This window comes from Poromitra crassiceps (assembly GCF_964638095.1).
Source record: "Poromitra crassiceps genome assembly, contig: HAP1_SCAFFOLD_1424, whole genome shotgun sequence".
Classification (NCBI taxonomy): Eukaryota; Metazoa; Chordata; class Actinopteri; order Beryciformes; family Melamphaidae; genus Poromitra; species Poromitra crassiceps.
Window position 1 is genome coordinate 7,502 of NW_028150987.1, and position 24,260 is coordinate 31,761.

Genomic DNA, 24,260 nt, shown 5'->3' on the forward strand with positions numbered 1-24,260 from the left:
AAAATCAATAAGAGACTGTATGATCATGCAAGATTTTAATTGCCAACGTCGAGCTATTGGATAATGGATTTCTCTGAATAACGAGACAGGCAGGACACATGCATTTCATTTTTAAATTAAGCTCTTATAGTATAATTTTTATTTTGCCTTTTAAACATTAAAACATGTAGCCCACGTGAATAAACAAATGAAACAGTCAAGTGTAAAATAAGACATTGCTGATGCTTTGAAATGACATCTCCAATGCCTAGGGTAGCCTATTTCTCACAAACTGATTCCAGCGAGGAATTGTTTGGAAAATGATGCAAAAGCAGGATAAATACTTCCATGTGCTGAGGTGCAATCTCTCTCATCAACCAGCAGAGGGAGGTAGCGCGCCACTCTATTCTCCAATAGCAGCAAACAAGGATGGCTCAGTGTATTTAAACACTTTGGTTTATTGGTTTAAAAAGAAATATGTGTAGTAGCCTTAATACAAACACAACCATGAGATACAGGACTTTGGTTCACATGTGAATTCTGTCTCAGGGTGAAGTTTCACTTCAAGAGGAAAATAAGCCAAAAGACAAGAGAAACTTCAATTCATAATCATAAAAACACAGACAACATAAAAATGAAAACGCAGTTCTGTAGTGCCAAGTAGAAAAACACATTAGCAAATTACCAGAGTCCACACAAAAAATAAAGAAACTCTGCAAATGGCAACTTTGCAGAAAATGAAATGAATATTGAGAATTCGATATTGAGGCCCATGTATTTTTGACATTTTATAATGCATTGTTAATGACTGATGTAGTGAGTGAAGATTTGTGGGAAACAATGTCAGCTGTCAATCACAAAAAAGGCAACATTTGACAACACTGATGAAATACAAAATGAATGCCTGCAATACACTTTCTCCCAAGTCTATGTAAACAAAATATAATAGAATGAACAAATACTGACAAATACAGATTACTGTTATGTGATACAGCAGGACTAGGAAGAAAATGTGAAAAGGCTTGGGTAGCCTATGTATGTATGTATGTATGTGTGTGTGTGTGTGTGTGTGTGTGTGTGTGTGTGTGTGTGTGTGTGTGTGTGTGTGTGTGTGTGTGTGTGTGTGTGTGTTGTTAGTTATGTGAAATAGATACATGTACATCTGCAGCTCAATTTAGGCATGATGTGGCTCATCTGTTCCAGACACACTCTAAATGTGTAACTCAGGGGTTCCCAACCTTTTTTGGCTTGTGACCCCACTTTGACGTCACAAAAATCTAGGGACCCCAAAAATAAAATAAATAAATAAAAAATGTTTGTAATAGTATTTGCAGTGCTAAATAATACTACTCCATTCTGAGATGCCAAGTTGACTTGAAAAAACATCATTAACACCCTGTTTTTAGCTGAAATATATCCATATATATGCAGCTGGATGTGCCCTTTTTATTCTTCCTTTAGCACCTGGCTACAGTGCAGATTTGATCTAAAAACAGGGTGTAAATGACGTATTTTCAAGTCAACCTGGCATCTCAGGGCTTGTGGAGACTTGGATTACACCAGGGGTACAGTATGGAAGCTATCCCTTTGGAATAATCTGATCCTGTCACTGGTAAGAACAAGCTTGTTTAGTGCAGTAGGGGCATGTGGGAAAAACGGCTGCCAGTGCCAGTGGTCAATGCATCAATTTCAAAGATTTCTGTTCACATTACTTAGTTATAAAGAAAATATGAAAATACGGTCCAGGTTGAAAAATACCAAAATTCTCCTTTAAATGTGCGTGGTGTACTTTTTCTCTCTAGGCGACCCCATTTGAATTCCATGCGACCCCACAGGTTGAGAACCACTGGTGTAACTGGAAGCCTACACAGTGCTGTTGTTTCTGCTGTTTTGCTAAACTGTACATGCTAGATGAGGTTTAGGTGATGGACTGCTAATCTATTGTGCTTTACACGCGTGGGTTCGAATCCCATCCTCGTCGAAAAGCACAAGTATTTCTACTTTGTTTGGGATGTGACCCACCTAAAAACGTTTTCGTCGCACTTTCAAAGACAAAGTTTCATTGAATTTAAATGGATTGAATTCATCACAAGTTACTCCGATTGGTGTCCGAAAACGACATACCTTGGAAAATGTGCTCACACACCGCTCCACTGAGATATTCCCAAAGATTTACACATTTACAGATAAATAAGATCACCCTTTCCCACGTCTATCTTGGCAACGCGCCTTGTATGTTTATGTGTACGTTTGTACGTTGTATTTTGTTGTAACTTTTGCGTGTCCCTCTGTGGCACACGCCCGTCCTCACTACGGCTTTGCAGGGCGGTTGAAGATGGGCTCCGTCTCACTGGGATCTCCTGGATCACTGGACCCCGCTACTGCCCCTCCCACGTGCAGGCCGAAAATCTTCACCCCTTCACCCCTCTGGATGAACACCAGCACCCCGATGATCAGCCAGAAGAAGAAGCTCACCCACACCGCCGTCTGAGGGGAGCAGAGAGAGAAATATTTTGTGACAAGATATGTTGGTAGATATTCATTGGTTGTGTGATTTTTAGATGGCATGATCCTACTGGCATTTTCTCATCACTGGTAACGGTACTAGTTAGGTTACAGCAAGGAAACTCTGTTTCTCCTTCTGTCTCATCATGCGCAGTTTGGTGTCAGTTTAATATATATCTCTAATCTCTATGGTATGATTATATACCATTTCCTCATAAAAAATATTGTGTGGCCCCACCAAAGTTTTAATGGAAAAATTGCCACTGAGTATGAAGTATGAAGAGTGTGTATTAGGGGCGTCAAAATTAATGGTTTTTAAGATGCATCGCTATGCGGACGTGGAATCGAATTGCACTGTTAACAGAAGAATCATTGAATTGTTTATGTTTAAAATGTATGTACGTTCAGATTTTAAGACACTTTCTAAATACAAAAGGCAGTTGATATTTATCCGACTGCTTGTATTGATGAAAAAGTAGCCATGTGCAGTAATAATATAGAAAATTGAGGATGTGATACTTGGATCTGCGATACTTTGAGCTGTATCAAGATGCATCATGAAATCGAAGACAGATCAATCATAATCAAATCGAATCGTGAGGCCAATGAAGATTCCCAGCCCTAGTGGTTATTCAGTAGAAAAAAATTGAAAATGAAAGTGACAAGCATGATGTTAGAAATGTATATGTAGGAAAGCTAACGTCTAACAGCGGGAAAGTGGAAAGCGAACTTTGAACAGCCTTCTAATATAAGGGTTGGAAGGCGAACTAACTGCTGAAAATAGGTTCCCACACGCATGACGGCCAGGCGGGCGGGAAGCTATGAGAGCTGAAGGGGTTTAAGACTGACATAGAGCTGCTTTCCTTCTCTTACACAAGTGAAATACCAATTAAGGGTCTCAAATTATGTTACCGAAGCGTTTCACTTTAAAAACATATCTCATTGCTTTTTAAAACAAGGTTATGAATTTTGTAGCCAATTTTTCCCCAAGAATAAATCAAATCCAGCCTCTGTGGGACTTCTTCTATCCACTCTGTCTCTGCCCTCATATGCACTGTTTGGAAGGGGGCGGGACCTCCGATAAGATGATCTGTGTTAGGATACTTTGGTGCAGTTGATTGTTTTCTGGATTTTTCCCCCCATTCTACACAGCTATGCTACAGATAACAAGGTTCGTCGTCTGCATTCAGTTGGCAGTGGGTGACGCTGTAAGCGGGTAAATTAAATGAGTGTTAAGTTGTGATGTCACAATGTCACAGAAGTCAAAACAGCCCGTTTGGAGGCATTTCTCCTTACATGGCTGGTACTCCTTACTGGCTTTATCTTTATTTGCGTTTTGAGACTTCCATGATGTTTATATAGCACGCCCAAGTCCTTTATAACCAAAGAAGCATGGACATTTTGTTTTACATGAAATGGGACGTGTATAAGGACAAGTGTGGTTTATAGGCCTATCTGTGGTTATGGTATGTGTAATGACAGCTTAGTTAAGGTTAACATCTAACCCAGCAGTTCCCAACCTTTTCTAACTCAGGGGGGCCCACTTGGAAATCTCAAAACTTTTTGATGCATTATCAAGACCATTTTTTATTTTCCACAGTCACTAAAGGTCTTTGCACACACAGTCCGATTGTTTTCGTATGTGTGTTTTTTAATCCGTCATCTGAAAACACAGACGGGGTCCCAGCTCGCAAAAATCTATTGGCTGATGCGAAAAACGCAGAAAATCGAACCTCGTCCGAAAACTTAAATGACGGACGTAATTGTCGGACTCGGTGTGTCAATGATGATTGACATAAATGGGGTCGTATTCTTTTTTTTTTCGTGTGTCAACTTCGGACGAAAATACGGACTTGGTGTGCAAAAGCCTTAACACAGCATCTGAAACTGTCCGCTATGCCAGAGTGAGAGTAAGTAGAGCCAGACTCTCTCCTGTGCTAGTTAGTAGTACAGCGCGAAACGACGTGTGGAGATAGTCTGGCAAGCGAGGCTATGCTGGTGCTGATGCGAACAGGCATAAAGAGACACTGACACACTCACTGACAGTGAGTTAGCTGGACCCAGGTGGCTCAACCTAAAACCTAAAATGCTGTGGTGGAGAATGCGGCTTGCTCACCTCAGCTTTGTGTAGACTGGTGTAGAACTGAGCTCCGTTGAGTGGACTGGCCCATTTTCTGAACTGGGCTTCCTCACAGCTGGAGAGAGAGACAAGAGAGAAAAACACACAGAAGAGTTTCAGTTTCAGCCATGGACTGTAAAAAAAGAAGAAGGAACAAGTCTGCAAATACATGCGGTAAGATCAGATCAACTCTTCTATAGAGGAACACAAAACCTCAAGAACACCACATGATAGAAACTTCATACTTACTTATTGTAAGTATGAAGTTACTATCAGGTGTTGTTCTTGAAGCATCTGATATGTCGTCATTGGAAAGTGTTTGGAAAAGGGCAGGCACGTTTAAAAAAATACCTGGCAGGTATGATTGGATGAACCATCTGTCTTTCACCGTCTATCACGGCTCCCTTCTCAATGCTGTCAAAAGTCATTTAAAAAGAGAGTGGCACCAACGGAAGTCCCAAATCCCTGATAGTCACATGACTCACGTAGCTATAGTGTGTGCGTCGGGAATAGTTCCAGGAAGTACGTTTGAATGCATAAAATAAAGCTAATAATACAATTTGATTCTTTGAACATCCGACCCTCTCAAAGTACATCACAAACGGCCCATTCTGCCGCATCTCTACAGCGCTGCTTAATCCAGATAGAACCTTAATTCCAGGAACTATTCATAGCTTTCAAGGGGCGTTACGTGCTGCCGGGAACGCCCACCTGGCGGTCAAAAAAAAACTTGTTGATTCCGTTGCCTGCGAGTCGACTCACGCTGTTTGTTCAGCCAAAGTGCCGCATAGCCTACCTGTTGTGCTATCGGTTGCACTAAACCGACGAGGAGACACGCCTGGCTTGTGTTTTACAGAATCCCGTCGGAGAAAGAAAGGAGAAGGTTGTGGATTTGTGCGACGTGGTTCAGTCGCTGGGCAGGGGAAAAAAAAATGATTTTTTTTCTACCATCAAAGTACACACGTCTTTGCTCTTTGCGGGCAACATTTCATCAAAGGTAAGCTCAAGTAACGTTACAATAATGATTAATACCCCGTTAACGTTACTTGAGCTTACCTTTGATGAAATGTTGGCCGCAAAGAGCAAAGACGTGTGTACTTTGATGGTAGAAAAAAAAGCAAAAAAATGTTGCCCCCAGCGACTGAACCACGTCGCACAAATCCACAACCTTCTCCTTTCTTTCTCCGACGGGATTCTGTAAAACACAAGCCAGGCGTGTCTCCTCGTCGGTTTAGTGCAACCGATAGCACAACAGGTAGGCTATGCGGCACTTTGGCTGAACAAACAGCGTGAGTCGACTCGCAGGCAACGGAATCAACAAGTTTTTTTTTGACCGCCAGGTGGGCGTTCCCGGCAGCACGTAACGCCCCTTGAAAGCTATGAATTGCGAGGTGTAAACAAAAAAGGGTCCATTGGAGTGAATAGAGAGGACTCTTTACAACTCTTTTTATCTCTATGGCTCTGACTGTCCTCACACCTCAATCCCGCCCATACAGTAGCTGCCTCTGGATGCTGATTGGTCCGGCTGACTGTGGGGGCTAAATCAATAGGTTGATGGATTTCTCCAACAGAGTGATTTATAATGCCCTGGGCCTGTTTCCTGCTTTCACTTTACACTTGTTTTACATGTCAGAGTTCCTGGAGAAGGGACAGCAACCCCAACATGATGCTCCCTTTGTGTTCGTTCGGTCGTCTAGTGACCCCAGCCAGGAGCCATAGTGGTGGCCACTCTCCCTTGCCCCGCCTTCATTCCATGGGTGTGTGGGATTTGTCTTTTTCAATGTACTTGTATCTACAATTAGTACGCTTATAAACTGTGCTGACCCAGAGAGAATTCAATTTCAAACAGCACAGAAGTCACAGTCTACGGACAAAGCAGCAACTTGTGGTTCATTTCACAGAGGATGAACCATGACACACAAGCTGCAAGTCCCATAGACACAGAAATATGTTGCATGCATAACATCACGGGCACTGGAGCTCAAAATAATCAATTAGGAGCTAGTGAATGCGGAACATTACACATTCCTCCTTTGCCGGTCCGGGTCAGGACTTTTCGACCAAGACGAAAAGTGTCTGTAACCCTGCGCTGTCCCTTGCGTTCAGCTTGCACAGTGCTGCTGCTGAATTTATTAAAAAAGAAGACGTGAGGGCGTCCGGGGTTAGTGCTGCGGCGGTAGATTCCCTGCCTACCAACACGAGGGTCACAGGTTCGCGCCCCCGTGTTACCTCCGGCTTGGTCGGGCGTCCATGCAGGCACGATTGGCTGTGTCTGCGGGTGGGAAGCCGGATTAGGGGTATGTGTCCTGGTCGCTGCACTAGCGCCTCCGGTGGTCGGTCGGGGGGCGCCTGTTCGGGACGGAAGGGAATGGTGGGAATAGCGTGACCCTCCCACGTGCTACGTCCTGCCGGTGAAGCTCCCCGCTGTCAGGTGAAAAGAAGCGGCTGGCAAGGAGGCGAGAACAGTCACGGGGGGAAAAAAGGTCGGTAACACGACGACGGCCACAAAAACAAATGACATTCACAAGCTTTAAAGTACAACGGAGAGAGAAAGGGTGGATTTTATTGTCAGTTCTGCTGTAGCTGTATTTAATAGTGGTGCCCTAAAGCTCATAGGGAACTGAATGTTGTTCTTGGTTTCATTTGTGCTTGAATGGGTTGGCGTGTGTGTACATGTCCATGCATGCGTGTGTGTGTACGTGGGGGTATGCGTGTGACTGGTGTGTGTGTGTGTGTGTGTGTGTGTCTAGGTCACCTGGTGATGTTGGGAACGTGTTGTTTGACGGAGAGGCAGAGCGAGTCGCGCCCGATCTTCAACATGCACCCCGTGATGAGCAGGAAGAACAGGAAGACGGCACACACACCCAGGGTCAGGTTCATCCACATGCGCTCCCTGTGGAGAGAGGGAGAGAGAGAGAGAGAGAGAGGGAGAGAGAGAGAGAGGGGGAGAGAGAGAGAGAGAGAGAGAGAGAGAGAGAGAGAGAGAGAGAGAGGGAGAGGGAGAGAGGGGGAGAGAGAGAGAGAGAGAGGGAGAGAGAGGGAGAGAGGGAGAGAGAGAGAGAGGGTAAACAGAAAGAGCGTGAGAACGAGTGAGACACAGCAGGCTTGTTGTGAAGACAGGAACTGGAGGGAGAGAACACAAGGAAGAGCTAAAGAGGAATAAAGTGTTATGACAACCTCTGATCTAACTAGGAAGTGATGTCAAACTATATGACATCTACAGTATGCACATTAGGGTGGTAACAATAGATCCTTTTCACGGGGGCCATTTTGTGTCGAAAAGGCAGCATAAACCCAGGTGCAAGCAAAACACTAATGAGGGTTTCCAAATTCCAATCATGAAAGTTGGAAACCCTCATTAGTGTTTTGCTTGCACCTGTGTTTACCCCCCGGGGGGGGGGCGATGACAACATCAAGAGGCATAAAAATAAACAAAGATAGCTGGACGGACAGACGCACGCTTCTTCATAAACTAGGCCCAATAAAACTCGTTAAAAACTAAAACAAAAAAACGCACTTACACAGCAGATTCCCCAGGCTCTAATCATTAGCCTATCAGAACACTTAGAGCTTGTTGAAGCAGCAGATGCCCACCAATGATAGGGATGGAAAAATCAATAGTATGTTTGATTTTTCATTAAGAGAAATAACTGCTGGTATTGGTAGTGTTGCAAATGAGTATTGTATCCGTTTCAAATCTTTACTAACCATACTTTTGACAACCTTAATGCACATATAGAGCTCAACAGTGCCATCCAAGGTAGACTTAGCACGAGCTAGCTAGTTTGCGAAACACTGGTATATGTTACTGTAGAAGCCACAAATCTGTATGACTAGAAAATATCGCACACTCATTTCTAGCATGCCGAGTGTCACGTGACGCGTTGAGCTCTATATCGAGGCAATAAGCTGCTAACCCTAAAAGAATGTCATTAGTCTGGGTTTCTATGGAGAGTTTGAGTGTCTCATGACTGTCTGCTATTTCAGGCTTTTAACACGCTGACAAGAATACAAGTCTGGTAGAAACACTAAATTCTTCAATCAGCTTCAATCCAAAAGCATCAGTAGATATTATTAGCCTTCAAAATCCATATAGCGCAAATCTTGTTTGAACATTCAAGTTGTCAGCCAGATGTGTGAATTGCGCTTTCACAATTGACCAAACACTGCAAAATTGATGAAGTTTGTGATCATCCAACCATCTTCAGCCGCTTATCCGGAGTCGCGTCGCGAAGGTAGCCGTTCCAGCAGGGGGCGTCAAACTTCCATTTCCAAGGCATTCCCAGGCCAGCGTGGAGATGTATTCACTCCACCTGATCCTCGGTCTGCCAGATGCCCAAACCTCCATTTTCCCCTAAAACAGAGATCCTCCAACCTCTTCCAGCCATGCAAATGTAAAGGCTGCAGTTTACATGAGCTTTGCCTGCTGTAATCTGTGGCTGGCGAAACAAGGTTGGCTTGATACTAGAGATGTACCAAACACACTTCACACCTCTCACTGGAGCTATCGCCACCTTTGGACTACACTGGAAAGGCCATTTAATCTGTCAAATGAAATGGTGAAGTATTGCAATAGAGCAATCAAGGAAATGAGACAAAGAGTGGGCAGCACTGGTAGATTGACCACACACACACACACACACACACACACACACACACACACAAACACAAACCTTCGGATCTCTCCATCGATGCAGCAGGTGTATAACCAGTAGAGGGACAGTGAGAAACACACTACTGCCACTAAGACCGATATCGCCGACACAAAGTAACACAGAGATGTCGGACTGGAAGACTTTGCCCAGATGGCGTCTGCTGTTGTATTGTAGTTGACCGAGCCATACAGCATACACAGACCTCCAAGATTACCCTGAGAGAGAGAGAGAGGGAGAGAGAAGAGGAGGAGGTAATTTGTTTTATTAACTTCACTGCTATATTGTGGGAGTTGTAGCAATAAGAAAATAGGAGAAATGAGAAATCTAGATTTCTCATGTGCTGTGCTGTGCGTGTGTGTGTGTGTGTGTGTGTGTGTGTGTGTGTGTGTGTGTGTGTGTGTGTGTGTGTGTGTGTGCGTGCGTGCGTGCGCGCGCGTGTGTGTGTGTGTGGACATTTTGGCCGGTCCTAACTTTCTCACACACCTTCACCTGTTTGAAGACTTAAGACTAGGTTAGAATTGGGTTTAGGTAAGGGTTAGGCCTAAACATGGTCGTTAGGCATTAACACCTGGCACTATGTGTTTTCTGTGATCAGATTGCAATCGGATAGTGCTTGACCACAAGTGTACTGTAAATGCAATGTGACCTCTCAATCCGCATGTCTTAATCCGCATACAGCAACTGTATGCGGATTGAGAAGACAACCGTTTTGGGTGATCAGATTGCAATCTGATCACCCAAAATGCATGCTAACGCCAGGTGTAAAAGAATCGGGCTTATGTGGTCAAGCACTATCCGATTGCAATCTGATCACAGAAAAGCATGTTAGTGCCAGGTGTAAATGGCCTCTTAGTTGTGATGGTTAAGGTTACGGGCGAATGGGCAAATGCATTAACACACACACACACACACACACACACACACACACACACACACACACACAACAGCAGCAGCAGCAGCAGCAGCAGCAGCATGGCTCATCTGACTTCAATAAAGAGGTGAAGGAATAATTGGACACGAGGACCTCTGGTCACATGATAAGAACAGTATCTGGATACATAACTAACTTAGCACACCCAGTGGCAGGCTGCAAATGTCCTGCTAGAATAGTCCCATAGGGTCTTTTTATAAAGTTTCTGTGAGATAGATACTGTGTAGAAGAACCAACAGATAAAGTGTATGGAAAGTACAACAGGTCTCGTGATGCACATGAGCCTTTTGACTACAGGAAATCAGAGGAAAGTGAAAGCGCGTCTTCTTTTTGTCGCTCCCCTGCGCAACTTTTTACACGCATCACATCCCAAAAAAAATATGTTTGGTGTTTGATGGCCGATGACGTAGCCGAGCTTTAAAATGCATAATGTTTGTTGAAAAAGTTGGAAAAAGTGCTAGTAATACCTTTTTTTAATGATACAAATATCACAGTCTATGACACCAGAGGATAGTAAAAGGGCCTACAATTAAGTCAATATAATCGCACTACTGAATACCACAGAGTATTAGTTAATTTTCGTTAGAGACGGCTGTTTGGTGAACTTTTAACTTTCTAGCACAGATACGCGCACACCAAAAGTGAACCTACCCGGAAGAAGAAGTAAGTAACGTTAAGTGCGTTAGTAGAAAAGCAACATGCAGCAACAACATGTGATCAGTTAGTGAGTTGTGTCACCTGGCTGATGGTGAGAGAGGCGGCGGTCACGATCCCACAGACGAAGCAGCTGGCGTACAGAGCCAGCTCCACCAGCAGCAGCCACGGCAACGCCATCATCCACCCCTGCTGCTCCTCTGTCAGCAAGGCACACACCAGCGTCAAGCACAAGCAGTGCACACACACACAACACAACATAGGAAGCTTCCGGGCAGGCTTTCCAAAATAAGAAGCCAAATACACACACTGCAATGTTTATTTTTATTTCATTTGTTTGTTTATTTACTTTTCTTGGTTAAAGTTCCAAATTGAAAATAAGGAATATGTTTATGGGGGAATCTGTAGAAAGCAAATGGACAATTTGTCAAGTAGCCTACACGGAACGAAAGAACATAATTTTCAAAATAAAAGCTGCGTCGACCGTGCGAAGGAGGACCGTTTCAACTTGACAACAACGTCATATTAATCGGTCAAACACTGCTCAAATCATTTACCAACTAACTGCTGCACAATCAATTACTTGCATCTCACTCAAAACTCATGTGGCCAGTACGGGGATCGAACCCGCGACCTTGGCGTTATTAGCACCACGCTCTAACCAACTGAGCTAACCGGCCATGCGTCTCATGCCAAGAGACTGGTAATTTCCAGCAAAGTCATTGTTGGGACATGAGCAATGATAGCCTACAGCTCTTTAAAAGAGGCGTATTTATGAATGTGTATGAATTGAGAAACCACGTTTGTCCACTCTATCAATGGTCCACTCACTGAGAAATCGGGCGATGGCTGGGTGAAGAACAGCAACACTTTCCCCCATACAGCTGGATGGACAAGACAGACTCAGGTAGCTGTGAACGGGAGGTGGTACCAAAGGGAAGATCAAACGGTTCCAGCAGGCAGCAGAAGTAGCCTATAGATAGCAGAAGTAGAAGATAGGCCAATTTCCCCAAACAGACCATTGTTTTTGTAGTGAATTACGCTACATGGAGTGATTGATTGTAGGCTATAAATCAGCCTGAACTTGAACTCAATTCTGCCTCTGTGAAAAACGCTTTAGGGCATTAAGCATAACAGTTGTGCATTTTGCGATAAAAACACAATTTGGTACACTTGGACAAAAGCATTAAAAAAATTCCAAATTGGGCATCATGAATTTTGAAATAAAAAATTGCCATTTTTTGCAGCCAATGGAAAGTGTAACTGCAATAAAGTTGTGTAGACTAATCTGATATGGATGATCTTGGTGTAAAATCATACTTTTCTTATGACGAGCCTGGAATTCATATTTGGAACTTGAATTGCTCAGAAAAGCTTCCTTCGTCACAATTCAAGACTCAAAATAAATGATTGCCATAACTGCCCAAACCTAGGAATTGTGAGACGAAGGCAGCTTTGAGCAATTCTAAAGTTCCAAATTTGAATTCCTTAATATAATAAATGTAGGCTATGGTTTGTATGTAGCCTAGTGTATTTTATCGCAAAATCCATTGTTATGATTTTTTTTTAGCTAAAGCTGCCCCACTAGGCTATAGGCTAGGCTACCATTAAAATTAAATCATAAAGCATTTTGCAAACTACAATTTAGTAGCCTATAAAGTTACAAAAATTGACAGACAATAGCCTAACAAGAATAGAAGAAACATGTTTGTTATAGGCCTAGGCTACTTACTTAGCGGCTCCTAAATTTCCAAACGTGCAGAACTTTTATTTTGATGATAAAATGGGAAAAATCTCCGGAGATGTTCTGGCTAACTTCACTCTTGTCTGTCCCTCAGTCGTGCTCCAACCTGACGGCTCCAACCAGGACTCCAGCCGACAGTCCGACCTTGGACGCGCAGTTATTCTCTCCCGTGGGTTTCTGCCCTGGAGCTGCCTCGGATACGCGCGTCGACTGGGGGGAAGAAAAAAAAATCATTGATTTTCCATAGCCTACTGATGTGATGATAAACTGCGACAGTGGTTGTCACGCTTAAATTTTCAGCTGGTTTCTATTGATAACCCACAAAGATAAAACAAGATATGTGAGAAACACAGAGGGGGAGAGGATGGCGATTGGCGAAATGTGTTGGAGGTAAACTGCTGCTTGAATGGATGGAGGAACAATTCATGTAGCCTAATGTCATTAGAGTAGCCCTAGCCACTACACTCACTATTATACATCAAATCTCTGGTAGAAATAGGCTACATGAAGTGAATGAATGATTTGTAACACGGATCTGATCCTGTCTACATCAAACTTTGTAATGTTCTCAATCTAATTAAAAAGTGTTTTCTACAGTCCAAGCAGTCTAAGCTTCAATTTAAGCATCATCAGTAGGCTACAGAAACTTTAACTGAGTGTGTGCAGTGTTGGGGGTAACTCATTACAAAAGTAAAAGGGCCTATATTACATAGGCCTATATTACTTTTAGCAGTAACTCAGTAATATAACTTATTATCAATAGGATTTCAGTAATATTATACCAGTTACTTTGCCAAGTAATGCAAGTTACAATTTGAGTTACTTAAGTAAAGATACAATCATTTCCTAATCAAATTGTGTGTTTTTGCAAATAACCACTATAGATGACAATAACAAAGGAAAAGGATAACATTTAGAACTTTGGATGGTTTACACTGACTTCAAGAGGGTTGAAATTATTTTTCGGGATGGTTCCGGGGCGGCGATGTCATTCTGTTACTGCTGTTATTAGGTGAAAGTAATGCAAAAACAGTGTAACAAGTTACTCTACACAGACAGTAATATTGTAAAGTAACTTATTACTTTCAAATGAAAGTAACTAGTAATATGTAGTATATTACATTTTGAAAGTAACTTGCCCAACACTGAGTGTGTGTAACTAGCCTACAAGTGCAAGATTACAGATTTTTCACACAAAACTTAAGATCAGCAAAATCATGTGGAATGCAGACAGAACCCCCCCCCACACACACACTCACACACACACACACACACACACACACACACACACACACACACACACACACACACACACACACACACACACACACACTAGATAATTTCATTCATTTTTACAACCAAATTGGTAAATAATTTGAATGCACACTATTACTATTTTACTGTAAGAGCCCTTGCAGTCAAGAAAAAAACGGTCTAACCTCAAAGTTTTGACAACAGGGAGGACAGGACAACCAGGGTCACAGTGGCGCAGTGGTAGTGCTGTCGCCCACACAGCAAGAAGGTCCTGGGTTTGATTTCTGCCTGGGAAGCTGTGGGCGCTGAGTGTGTGTCCCCATCCCCATGTCCTCAGTGCCCACTGCCCAGACGGGCTCGTCAAAAGGGCCTTTCTGTGTGCAGAAATTTGCATGTTCTCCCCATGCTCCCCTGGGACTTCCTCCAGATAGAAACCCCCAGATAAAAAAGAGTTTAGACAACTCTTTTGAACAGTATGTTTGTTTAATTAATTATATCAGCCATCAACAGCATGATCTCTTCTTTCCTTCCAAATAACAGCTTATTACTGTATATTGAGCTGTATCTAGGCTTAACCAGGCCCTGTCAGGGATCATTTACTATTTTGCTATTCAAATCTAAATTACCTTTCTCTGCAAGACTCCTGTGGTTTTACATACATACATTACTCGCATACCAGGGGCACTGTGTGTGTGTCCATAGTGCTCTCTCAGGTGGTTAGACTTAGTCATGGGCTGAGCCTCTTATAAGGCCGTCATCCAAGTTCTAGTGTCACACTATAGTGTGTCTGTGTGTGGTAGTATCAAAAGCTTATCATAGCATTAGTGTTGCCTACCAGGGCCTGAAAGACCAGTTAATTGGTGACGGCTTGTCAAATTGTGGACAAAAGCTGTGTCTTTGTGTTCATTTGGAAAAAGGTTGATTTACTAGTGGTTAGGGTTAGGCAAGTAGTGGTTATCGTTAGGGCGATGTGTCCTGAAATGCACACTCCATTCATTGTGTGTGTGTGTGTGTGTGTGTGTGTGTGTGTGTGTGTGTGTGTGTGTGCATGCATGTCAACTGGTATTAACACACCACAACACAAGCCTGTTATTACTTTAATTCACTGATTCAATGTAAACATCAAAATTCACCAAAGTTAGAATGAGGCAGCTGGATCTAAAGAATGCAGACAGTATATGTACAATATAAAAGAGAGACCAGACCAATGAAAGCAATAAGAGAAACAGAAGGGATTACAATACAAAATGCAAATATAGAAAACGTGCACTTGAGAACACATCACAAATAGTTTACATGTTGGACTGGTTTCACAGACACAGCTTGGATCAAACCAGGAGAAGGTCTTTATGTGGAACATTTTCATAAACAACAATGTAATTTGGTTTAGTAAGAACAGAGTCCATGATACTGATAACTAGGCCGGATCAGATTAAAGTGAAAATTTCCTCAAGACCTTGAAATAAACAGATATACATTTACGTGTTGTTTCAGAGGGATCGGAGTGTAATAAAAACATAAAAAATTAGAGATTTCCCCCCATTTGTACTTGGCCATTTCCCCCTGCTGTCCCGGTCGTTGCTCCACACCATCTGCCAATCTGGATAGTCGTAGACTATATAAAACGATATAAAAATAATTAATCACAGAAAATAGACAGAATATTAAAAATGATCTGAGATAAATGAAGTGCTGAAATAAATTAAAAAAACAAGTAGAAAAAAAATATCTGAAAGAAAATGCTAACATTGAAGCAAATAACATTTTAATTAGAATCCTGGACTAATGTGCATTCACAACATTAAACCTGATGCCTTGAACTTTTAGTTTAAGCACTCATTCATCTTGACGTGGCTGAAAACATCTTTTATGATTTATGATTGATTTCATCCACAGGCTGTTCTGAGAGGTCTGTGAAAAAACAGGACAAGACGACAGGCTGTTCTGAGCGGTCTGTGAAAGCTGATTTGTGTCAAGGAGGGAGCGGTGTCATGTCTGTGCAACCGGCCTATTAAGCATCACATGAAACAAACACAAAAACAACATAAGCAGAAACAACATATCAAGAAACAACAAAACATGAATTCTAGTAGTTTAAATTCAATATATTGTCCCTCTTAACAGATTTCTTTTTAATTACATTTTGATTACATTATGCCACCATGTACAAAAAGCTCTATAATAATTTAATGTTGAACAGAGAGATGGATATACAGGCAAAATAAATCCTCAGACTGAGACCGTTGTTCTGAAACAGTTCCCTCAAACAAGGGCAACTTATTTTTTTTGTTTATCTTACAACAAATCAAACAGCTGACATTAGTCAAGCATCATCCTCCATGTTTTTTCTTTTCAAATAATTTCCAGACTTATTTATCCATCTATGTATCGAGACCCAAAGGCGACCCCGGGCCTTTCAGACAGATCTGTACTTAACAAGTCATAGCCAAGGCAAATACCTCTTATCTTTCATGTAAATGGCTGCAGAGCAAACCCAGCAAAACAGGTGGTTCTGCCCAGACACACACACACACAGACAGCAATTTTTCCTCTTCTTTTTTCGGATGCCCCCCCGTTTTCTCCCCAATTGTACTTGACCAATTCCCTATGCTGTTCCGGCCATTGCTCCACCCCCTCTGCCGATCTGGAGAGAGTTGTAGACTAGCACATGCTTTGTCCGATACATGTGCAGTCGCCAGCCACTTATTTTCACCCGACAGCGTGTATGTGTGTGCTTTTCCTTTGAAATGTCGCAATGGGTCCAGAGCTGAAATATACAGAAGGGTATTTTAGGGCCATTGGAGGTGAATTGTATCTTATTTCACAGCAGCTGGGAGGAGGGGGTAATATTCTGAGAAGAATCTCTGAATTTCTGATATTAAAGTCAGAGATTTGCATCTCCTCTGACCTAATACTCTTCTGTAACAGAGCTGAATAACTATCAAATGAAAAGATTTTCACCCTAACACATCTATCAAGCATCTCTTTCCTCTCTGCTCGCAGTCAAACAGCTGATCAGCATAATGAGGCCATACTAAACCTAATTTGAGAAGTTTGATATGTGGCCCTGGAGTCCATCTGAAAGGATTTGAAATATGTGCTGTGTGAGTCCTGCAACATGCCTGGTAAACAGCTCACAGGCAGGCAGTACAACATGCCTGGTAAACAGCTCACAGGCAACAGTACAACATGCCTGGTAAACAGCTCACAGGCAGGCAGTACAACATGTCTGGTAAACAGCTCACAGGCAGCAGTACAACATGCCTGGTAAACAGCTCACAGACAGCAGTACAACATGCCTGGTAAACAGCTTGCAGGCAGCAGTACAACATGCCTGGTAAACAGCTCACAGGCAGGCAGCACAACATGCCTGGTAAACAGCTTGCAGGCAGCAGTACAACATGCCTGGTAAACAGCTCACAGGCAGCAGCACAACATGCCTGGTAAACAGCTTGCAGGCAGCAGTACAACATGCCTGGTAAACAGCTCACAGGCAGGCAGCACAACATGCCTGGTAAACAGCTCACAGGCAGCAGTACAACATGCCTGGTAAACAGCTCACAGGCAGCAGTACAACATGCCTGGTAAACAGCTCACAGGCAGCAGTACAACATGCCTGGTAAACAGCTCACAGGCAGGCAGCACAACATGCCTGGTAAACAGCTCACAGGCAGCAGTACAACATGCCTGGTAAACAGCTCACAGGCAGCAGTACAACATGCCTGGTAAACAGCTCACAGGCAGCAGTACAACATGCCTGGTAAACAGCTCACAGGCAGCAGTACAACATGCCTGGTAAACAGCTTGCAGGCAGCAGTACAACATGCCTGGTAAACAGCTCACAGGCAGCAGTACAACATGCCTGGTAAACAGCTCACAGGCAGGCAGCACAACATGCCTGGTAAACAGCTTGCAGGCAGCAGTACAACATGCCTGGTAAACAGCTTGCAGGCAACAGTACAACATGCCTGGTAAACAGCTTGCAGGCAGGCAGCACAACATGCCTGGTAAACAGCTTGCAGGCAGCAGTACAACATGCCTGGTAAACAGCTCACAGGCAGGCAGTACAACATGCCTGGTAAACAGCTCACAGGCAGCAGTACAACATGCCTGGTAAACAGCTCACAGGCAGGCAGCACAACATGCCTGGTAAACAGCTTGCAGGCAGCAGTACAACATGCCTGGTAAACAGCTCACAGGCAGGCAGCACAACATGCCTGGTAAACAGCTTGCAGGCAGCAGTACATTTGATTTCTGTTCCATAGAATTAGAATGCATAGAAAGGGCATTTTGTGATGTATCAAAGTAATTGAACGTAACAAGAGGGGAATGCTGGGGAATGTGTGTGATGTTTTCATGAGAATGAGCGGCAGTGCGTGAAATTCAAATAGTTGGACAACGCAATTAAAATAAAAATAGCTGTCCTATGGCAACACATCAGCTTTTCATATCTCATACACTGCAGCTGTGTACTTCCATGACAGGAAAATTAAAAACTCTGTAGCATTTTAAGTGTACCAGCCAAAAAGTTCTTAAAGAATGCCAAATGTTTAAATACCTTATCTACCCATTCAGGTTCTGTTGCTGCAGCAATGCTTATTTTCAGGACAGCGTTATCAAAACTTGCACGGCAGCACTGATTGCACTAGTGAAAAGACTACTGAAGAATGTTTTGAAGGGGAATTTCCATTCTGCCCAGTTTAATTCTATGGTGTGGTCACGTTCTTCCCTAAGTACGGTCACGAGCCTCTTATCACAGCACTGAGCGTATTGTAACATCGTTTTCTGTTGACCTTGTGTGTGTGTGTGTGTCCATTCCTGCCTGTGTATGTGTGTGGTTTTTGCTGCACGTAGCCGAGCAGAAACCATAGGCTATATATGATCTTAAATCATTTTTTGCAGAAATTGAGAAAAGCTGTTTGCTTTTCCCAAAGTTGCCCAAGCCTTTTTGAAAACCTGTTTGTATCAGTGGTGTTATTCAATGAAACTACATGGCACCCATCTGCGGATGCTTCTATATGATTCCCTTCTTTCAGTAAGGTTGCCTGTGTGTGTGTGTGTGTGTGTGTGTGTGTGTGTGTGTGTGTGTGTGTGTGTGTGTGTGTGTGTGTGTGTGTGTGTGTGTGTGTGTGTGTGCATGCGCTCTTGTGTTTGTTATGTCTGCATCAGAGGAAAGTGTGGCCGTGTCAGCCCACAGGACAACCAGGCAGTCTGAAGGCATCTGGCACGGGACTATCCAGTTTACAGATGATTTTGTATATTCCTTTCTTCCAGCAGGGGTCGCTGTCTCTCCCACTCTGAATGGCTGAGTAGAACTCCCTCAGAGCCACTTCTGATATCTCTATGAACCTCTCTGGGACCTGGAGAGAGGGAGAGAGAGAGAGTGGGGGAGCACATGAATGACTTCACCTCAGTAAGCACATAAGGCTGACATTCGCCCTTGTACCCCACTAGTCCATCTGATGGATATTTCCTACATTTGCGTATGGGCCGTTTCGACATTTTTTGAGTAAATGGTCTGAAATTAAGGCTAGGTATTTTTTGGGGGGTATTTGACAAAAATCAATCATATCTATCATCTTTCTACCATCCTAAGACCTTGTTTCAAAAGTACACCTCAATTTACTGTTAGTCCATCTGATGGACCCATTGACTTCCATTGAAAACACTCTATTGGTACTCCCAGCAAATTTTTACAAAATTAATTTATTTCATTTGTTTCAGCGGGCATCCTGGACCAAATACCTTGACATTTGACCTTAATATCTAACCTTGGATTTGGTAGAAAATTTGGGGGAAATTCGAATACCGTAGTAGGTATGAAATGTTGGTTTGAGGTATTAGGGAAGAAGTTACCAATGAATTATAAACAGTCAAAAATTTAAATTAATATTTATAAATTAGTACAGTATTCCCCTTAAGGTCCATCAGATGGACTAACAGTAAGTTGAGGATTATTCGTAATTGGGGTCCAAAAGTTGATATGTACCCCGCTTTTACATATCATGGCCGGTTAGCTCAGTTGGTTACATGTCATGGCCGGTTAGCTCAGTTGGTTAGAGCGTGGTGCTAATAACGCCAAGGTCGCGGGTTCGATCCCCGTACTGGCCACTTAGCTTTTGATAGGTACAATCCATACAACATGCTTGCAAAGTCAATGCTTACAGTAGCCTATTTCTATCAGAACTCATCTCCATCCCTCCACACACTGACACCTGCTTGTCAGCCAGGCTCTCTTGCACTCACTACTCCAAAGGAGTTGAGGCTCCTCTGGCTTTGTGTTCAGCCTTTTGGTTCACCTGCTCATATCATACCAGCACCTTTTACCTAAATCACACTAGTGGTGTCCAACTGTATTCACTTTATGTTGTTTCATGTTTACGCGCAGGTAAAATATGTAATCTCTGCAGCTCTTTGGGGTTTTTCTCTGCCACCACCAACACTTAAAGATAAACTGAACAACCTAAATGGGAGACTAATTCATTGTGGCTATTACAAGGAGAGGTGCACAAACATGTTTTGGTGCTTCACTTAGGCTAGATCAGTGGTTTGCAAACTTTTTCTGTGATATAAGAACGTTTGCCCCTCACCCCCCCCCCCCCCCCCCCCCACACACACACACACCACATCCCAAAATGTGGCGTCACCTATCGTTTTATAGTTGTGAATTATTAATTGTACTATGATCTATAAACTCTCAGTTATTCAGTTTGTTTGACTGAAAAGGATAAATAAAATCAACTTCCCGAAGATTTGATACTATACAGTAGATTGCCTTCTGACATATTTCTTGTAAACATTCTTGAATATATTTTAACATTTAAAGTAAAAAATAACTTACAACAGTGCAGCAACTTAAGAGTTCCCCACTTTTAACAGCAGGGGAGATTTTTATTCAGATATCTTGAGGTGAGAGGTCGAGGGACCCTTTGAAATTGTTTTTACATCGCTAAAATGTAGCCTAAATTTGGAACGTTATTTAGCCCCCTTGCTGACAAGTTAGCATGGCATGGTTGGTACCAATGGGTCATGGATGCCTGGCTTAGGTCTTCTGGTTTCGAAACCAGAAACCTCACTCTAGCTTATAAGCTAGCCCGATACAGCCTCTGAAAGAGAGTAACGAGAGAAGTTACCAATCAGAGGCACAGTAGGAGAAAGGGTTAAAAATTGGGAGTGTTGGCAGGTATGTCAACACTCCTCTGTGCCCCCCAGTTTGGGAACAACTGGGCTAGATCATGGCCACAAATATTAAGCTCAACAAATAAAAATAGACTTAACTTTAGTTTGTGCTACAGCTTGACTGTACTTGACCAGCCCTACATAATACCTATTAGGGCTTTCCATACAGTTATAACTGCAATGGAAATGACCAGTAGTGTGAGAAACCAGAGACAAGGGCCGGTTAGCTCAGTTGGTTAGAGCGTGGTGCTAATAACGCCAAGGTCGCGGGTTCGATCCCCGTACTGGCCAATTGGGTTTTAGTGTGGAAAACATGTCTCTGTATAATATCATCATCATTCATATAAAAGGGAGTAAGTTGGCTGTTTGTTAAATTTTTTGTCCCGGAAGTAATGTCACTCAACTGAATGTGATGTCACTAATGATGCAAGAAGGGAGCAAGTGGGTTCTGTCTGTCTCTCTGTGCCAAGCTGCGGGCAAGGCTGTGGAGCGGCCGAGCAGCAGGGCGGAGGCTTCAGGAGCAAGTTAAATAGCAAGTAGCCTATTCATGTTTTCTGTATTCATCACTAAATGGTAAACTACTTTCAGTACCCTTGAATAAGAGAATTGCACAGTTGCCATCAATTGTAATGCAGTTACAGACAGTAGATTTGATCGTTTGGGTAGGCCTATGGTAACTGAGTTAACCCTATGTGAAAACGTGTTCTTAAATTGTACCTTTAATTCTTTACACTAAAAGAAATAGGAACATTTTGAGGCATTGTTATTTATTGGTTATTATTGTGCATTGATTTTCTTTGTCTGGACCACTTGAGACCAAATTGGGTCGCATGTGGCCCGTGAACTCAAATCAGTTTGACACCCCTCAGTGTACTCTATACTGGGCTGGATCAAGGTGAAGTGGACTCTATACTGGGCTGGAGCAAGGTGAAGTGTACTCTATACTGGGCTGGATCAAGGTGAAGTGGACTCTGTACTGGGCTGAACCAAGGTGAAGTGGACTCTATACTGGGCTGGATCAAGGTGAAGTGGACTCTGTACTGGGCTGAACCAAGGTGAAGTGGACTCTGTACTGGGCTGGACCAAGGTGAAGTGGACTCTGTACTGGGCTGGACCAAGGTGAAGTGTACTCTGTACTGGGCTGGACCAAGGTGAAGTGGACTCTGTACTGGGCTGGACCAAGGTGAAGTGGACTCTGTACTGGGCTGGACCAAGGTGAAGTGTACTCTGTACTGGGCTGGACCAAGGTGAAGTGTACTCTGTACTGGGCTGGAGCAAGGTGAAGTGTACTCTGTACTGGGCTGGACCAAGGTGAAGTGTACTCTGTACTGGGCTGGAGCAAGGTGAAGTGTACTCTGTACTGGGCTGGACCAAGGTGAAGTGTACTCTATACTGGGCTGGACCAAGGTGAAGTGGACTCTATACTGGGCTGGACCAAGGTGAAGTGGACTCTGTACTGGGCTGGACCAAGGTGAAGTGGACTCTGTACTGGGCTGGACCAAGGTGAAGTGGACTCTGTACTGGGCTGGACCAAGGTGAAGTGTACTCTGTACTGGGCTGGACCAAGGTGAAGTGGACTCTGTACTGGGCTGGACCAAGGTGAAGTGGACTCTGTACTGGGCTGGACCAAGGTGAAGTGTACTCTGTACTGGGCTGGACCAAGGTGAAGTGTACTCTGTACTGGGCTGGAGCAAGGTGAAGTGTACTCTGTACTGGGCTGGACCAAGGTGAAGTGTACTCTGTACTGGGCTGGAGCAAGGTGAAGTGTACTCTGTACTGGGCTGGACCAAGGTGAAGTGTACTCTATACTGGGCTGGACCAAGGTGAAGTGGACTCTATACTGGGCTGGACCAAGGTGAAGTGGACTCTGTACTGGGCTGGACCAAGGTGAAGTGGACTCTGTACTGGGCTGGACCAAGGTGAAGTGGACTCTGTACTGGGCTGGACCAAGGTGAAGTGGACTCTGTACTGGGCTGGACCAAGGTGAAGTGTACTCTGTACTGGGCTGGACCAAGGTGAAGTGGACTCTGTACTGGGCTGGACCAAGGTGAAGTGGACTCTGTACTGGGCTGGACCAAGGTGAAGTGTACTCTGTACTGGGCTGGACCAAGGTGAAGTGGACTCTGTACTGGGCTGGACCAAGGTGAAGTGGACTCTGTACTGGGCTGGACCAAGGTGAAGTGTACTCTGTACTGGGCTGGACCAAGGTGAAGTGGACTCTGTACTGGGCTGGACCAAGGTGATCAGCAGCGGGATTCAGCACTTTTGGAATTTGGAAGAAATGGTACAGTAGTAAGTATGTAAATGTCCCTATTGTGGGATTAATAAAGGATTATTTTATTTTATCTAATCGTATTGATACAATTGTTGTTTTTGGGTTCATTTAAGCACCATGATGTTGACATTGGTGTCAGTAAACCCTAACGAGAATGGATTTGTTTGAACAACTGAACAAGTACTTCATTCATGTAAATGGGATTATTATGCAGAGTTGTCAAATTATGGAATGCAAACAGACTAATCGGACTATAGCCTTATTCACAGTATAGGCAATTATTGGGTGCATACAAACACAGCCTATATATAGAGCATCATGGCACTCACACTGTCAGGGCGTGCAATCAATGCCTTTCCCACCACAAATGTCTGCACTCACAAAGGCACTTCAGATAAAAGCTTCCACCCAGTGGCATACACAGGTTTACCACCAGGTGCCTAAAAGCTACAGGTCTATAACCATTGATGCCGCACGCACGCACGCACGCACGCACGCACGCACGCACGCACGCACGCACGCACGCACGCACGCACGCACGCACGCACGCACGCACGCACGCACGCACGCACGCACGCACGCACACACACTACTTACTTGGTAGATATTGCTCTTATTGTAGTGCATGTTCAGTATCCGGTAGAGCTCCGTGTCCCGGGCCATTCGCAGCTGAGTATCTCTGCCCAGACGAGGTGCAGCATCCCTGGGTGAAAAAGATAGATACAGATAAATAAAAATTATATGACGAAAAAAGTAATGTAAAAGACAATCCACTTCCTAAAGTGATTCTAGAAGTGTTGCAATGTGACGTTATGATGTATTTCACCCCTTAGAGTCCTAAGATTTTACAACACATCCACGTTGGCATCGTTTGCCCACTGAAAAACCTTTTTTCTTTTCTTTTTTACTGTTCATAATGTTCCTGTCTGAATGGACATGACAATGCTGTCCACTTCCTCTTTCTC

General features: G+C 43.5%; 1 protein-coding gene across 1 annotated transcript; it reads right to left on the reverse strand.

The window, feature by feature from the left end:
* Positions 1–419: 419 nt before the first annotated feature.
* LOC310771875 (transmembrane protein 179B-like) lies at positions 420–11,716 on the reverse strand. The gene is made up of 6 exons (XM_083664380.1): positions 11,675–11,716; positions 10,928–11,043; positions 9,277–9,473; positions 7,359–7,496; positions 4,601–4,679; positions 420–2,466 (listed from the first exon to the last, which is right to left on the reverse strand). The coding sequence occupies exons 2-6, from the start codon at positions 11,024–11,026 to the stop codon at positions 2,290–2,292; spliced, it is 690 nt and encodes a 229-aa protein (XP_083520506.1). The 5' UTR covers positions 11,027–11,043; positions 11,675–11,716; the 3' UTR covers positions 420–2,289.
* Between the last annotated feature and the right edge of the window lie 12,544 nt (positions 11,717–24,260).

Excerpts from the sequence above, each read along its gene's own strand:
- LOC310771875 (XM_083664380.1), bottom strand. The coding sequence starts at position 11,026 with ATGATGGCGTTGCCGTGGCTGCTGCTGGTGGAGCTGGCTCTGTACGCC. Across the intron at positions 4,680-7,358 it reads CACGTTCCCAACATCACCAG|CTGTGAGGAAGCCCAGTTCA; the intron begins GTGACCTAGACA and ends CTCTCTCTCCAG. Across the intron at positions 2,467-4,600 it reads CCAGTCTACACAAAGCTGAG|ACGGCGGTGTGGGTGAGCTT; the intron begins GTGAGCAAGCCG and ends TGCTCCCCTCAG.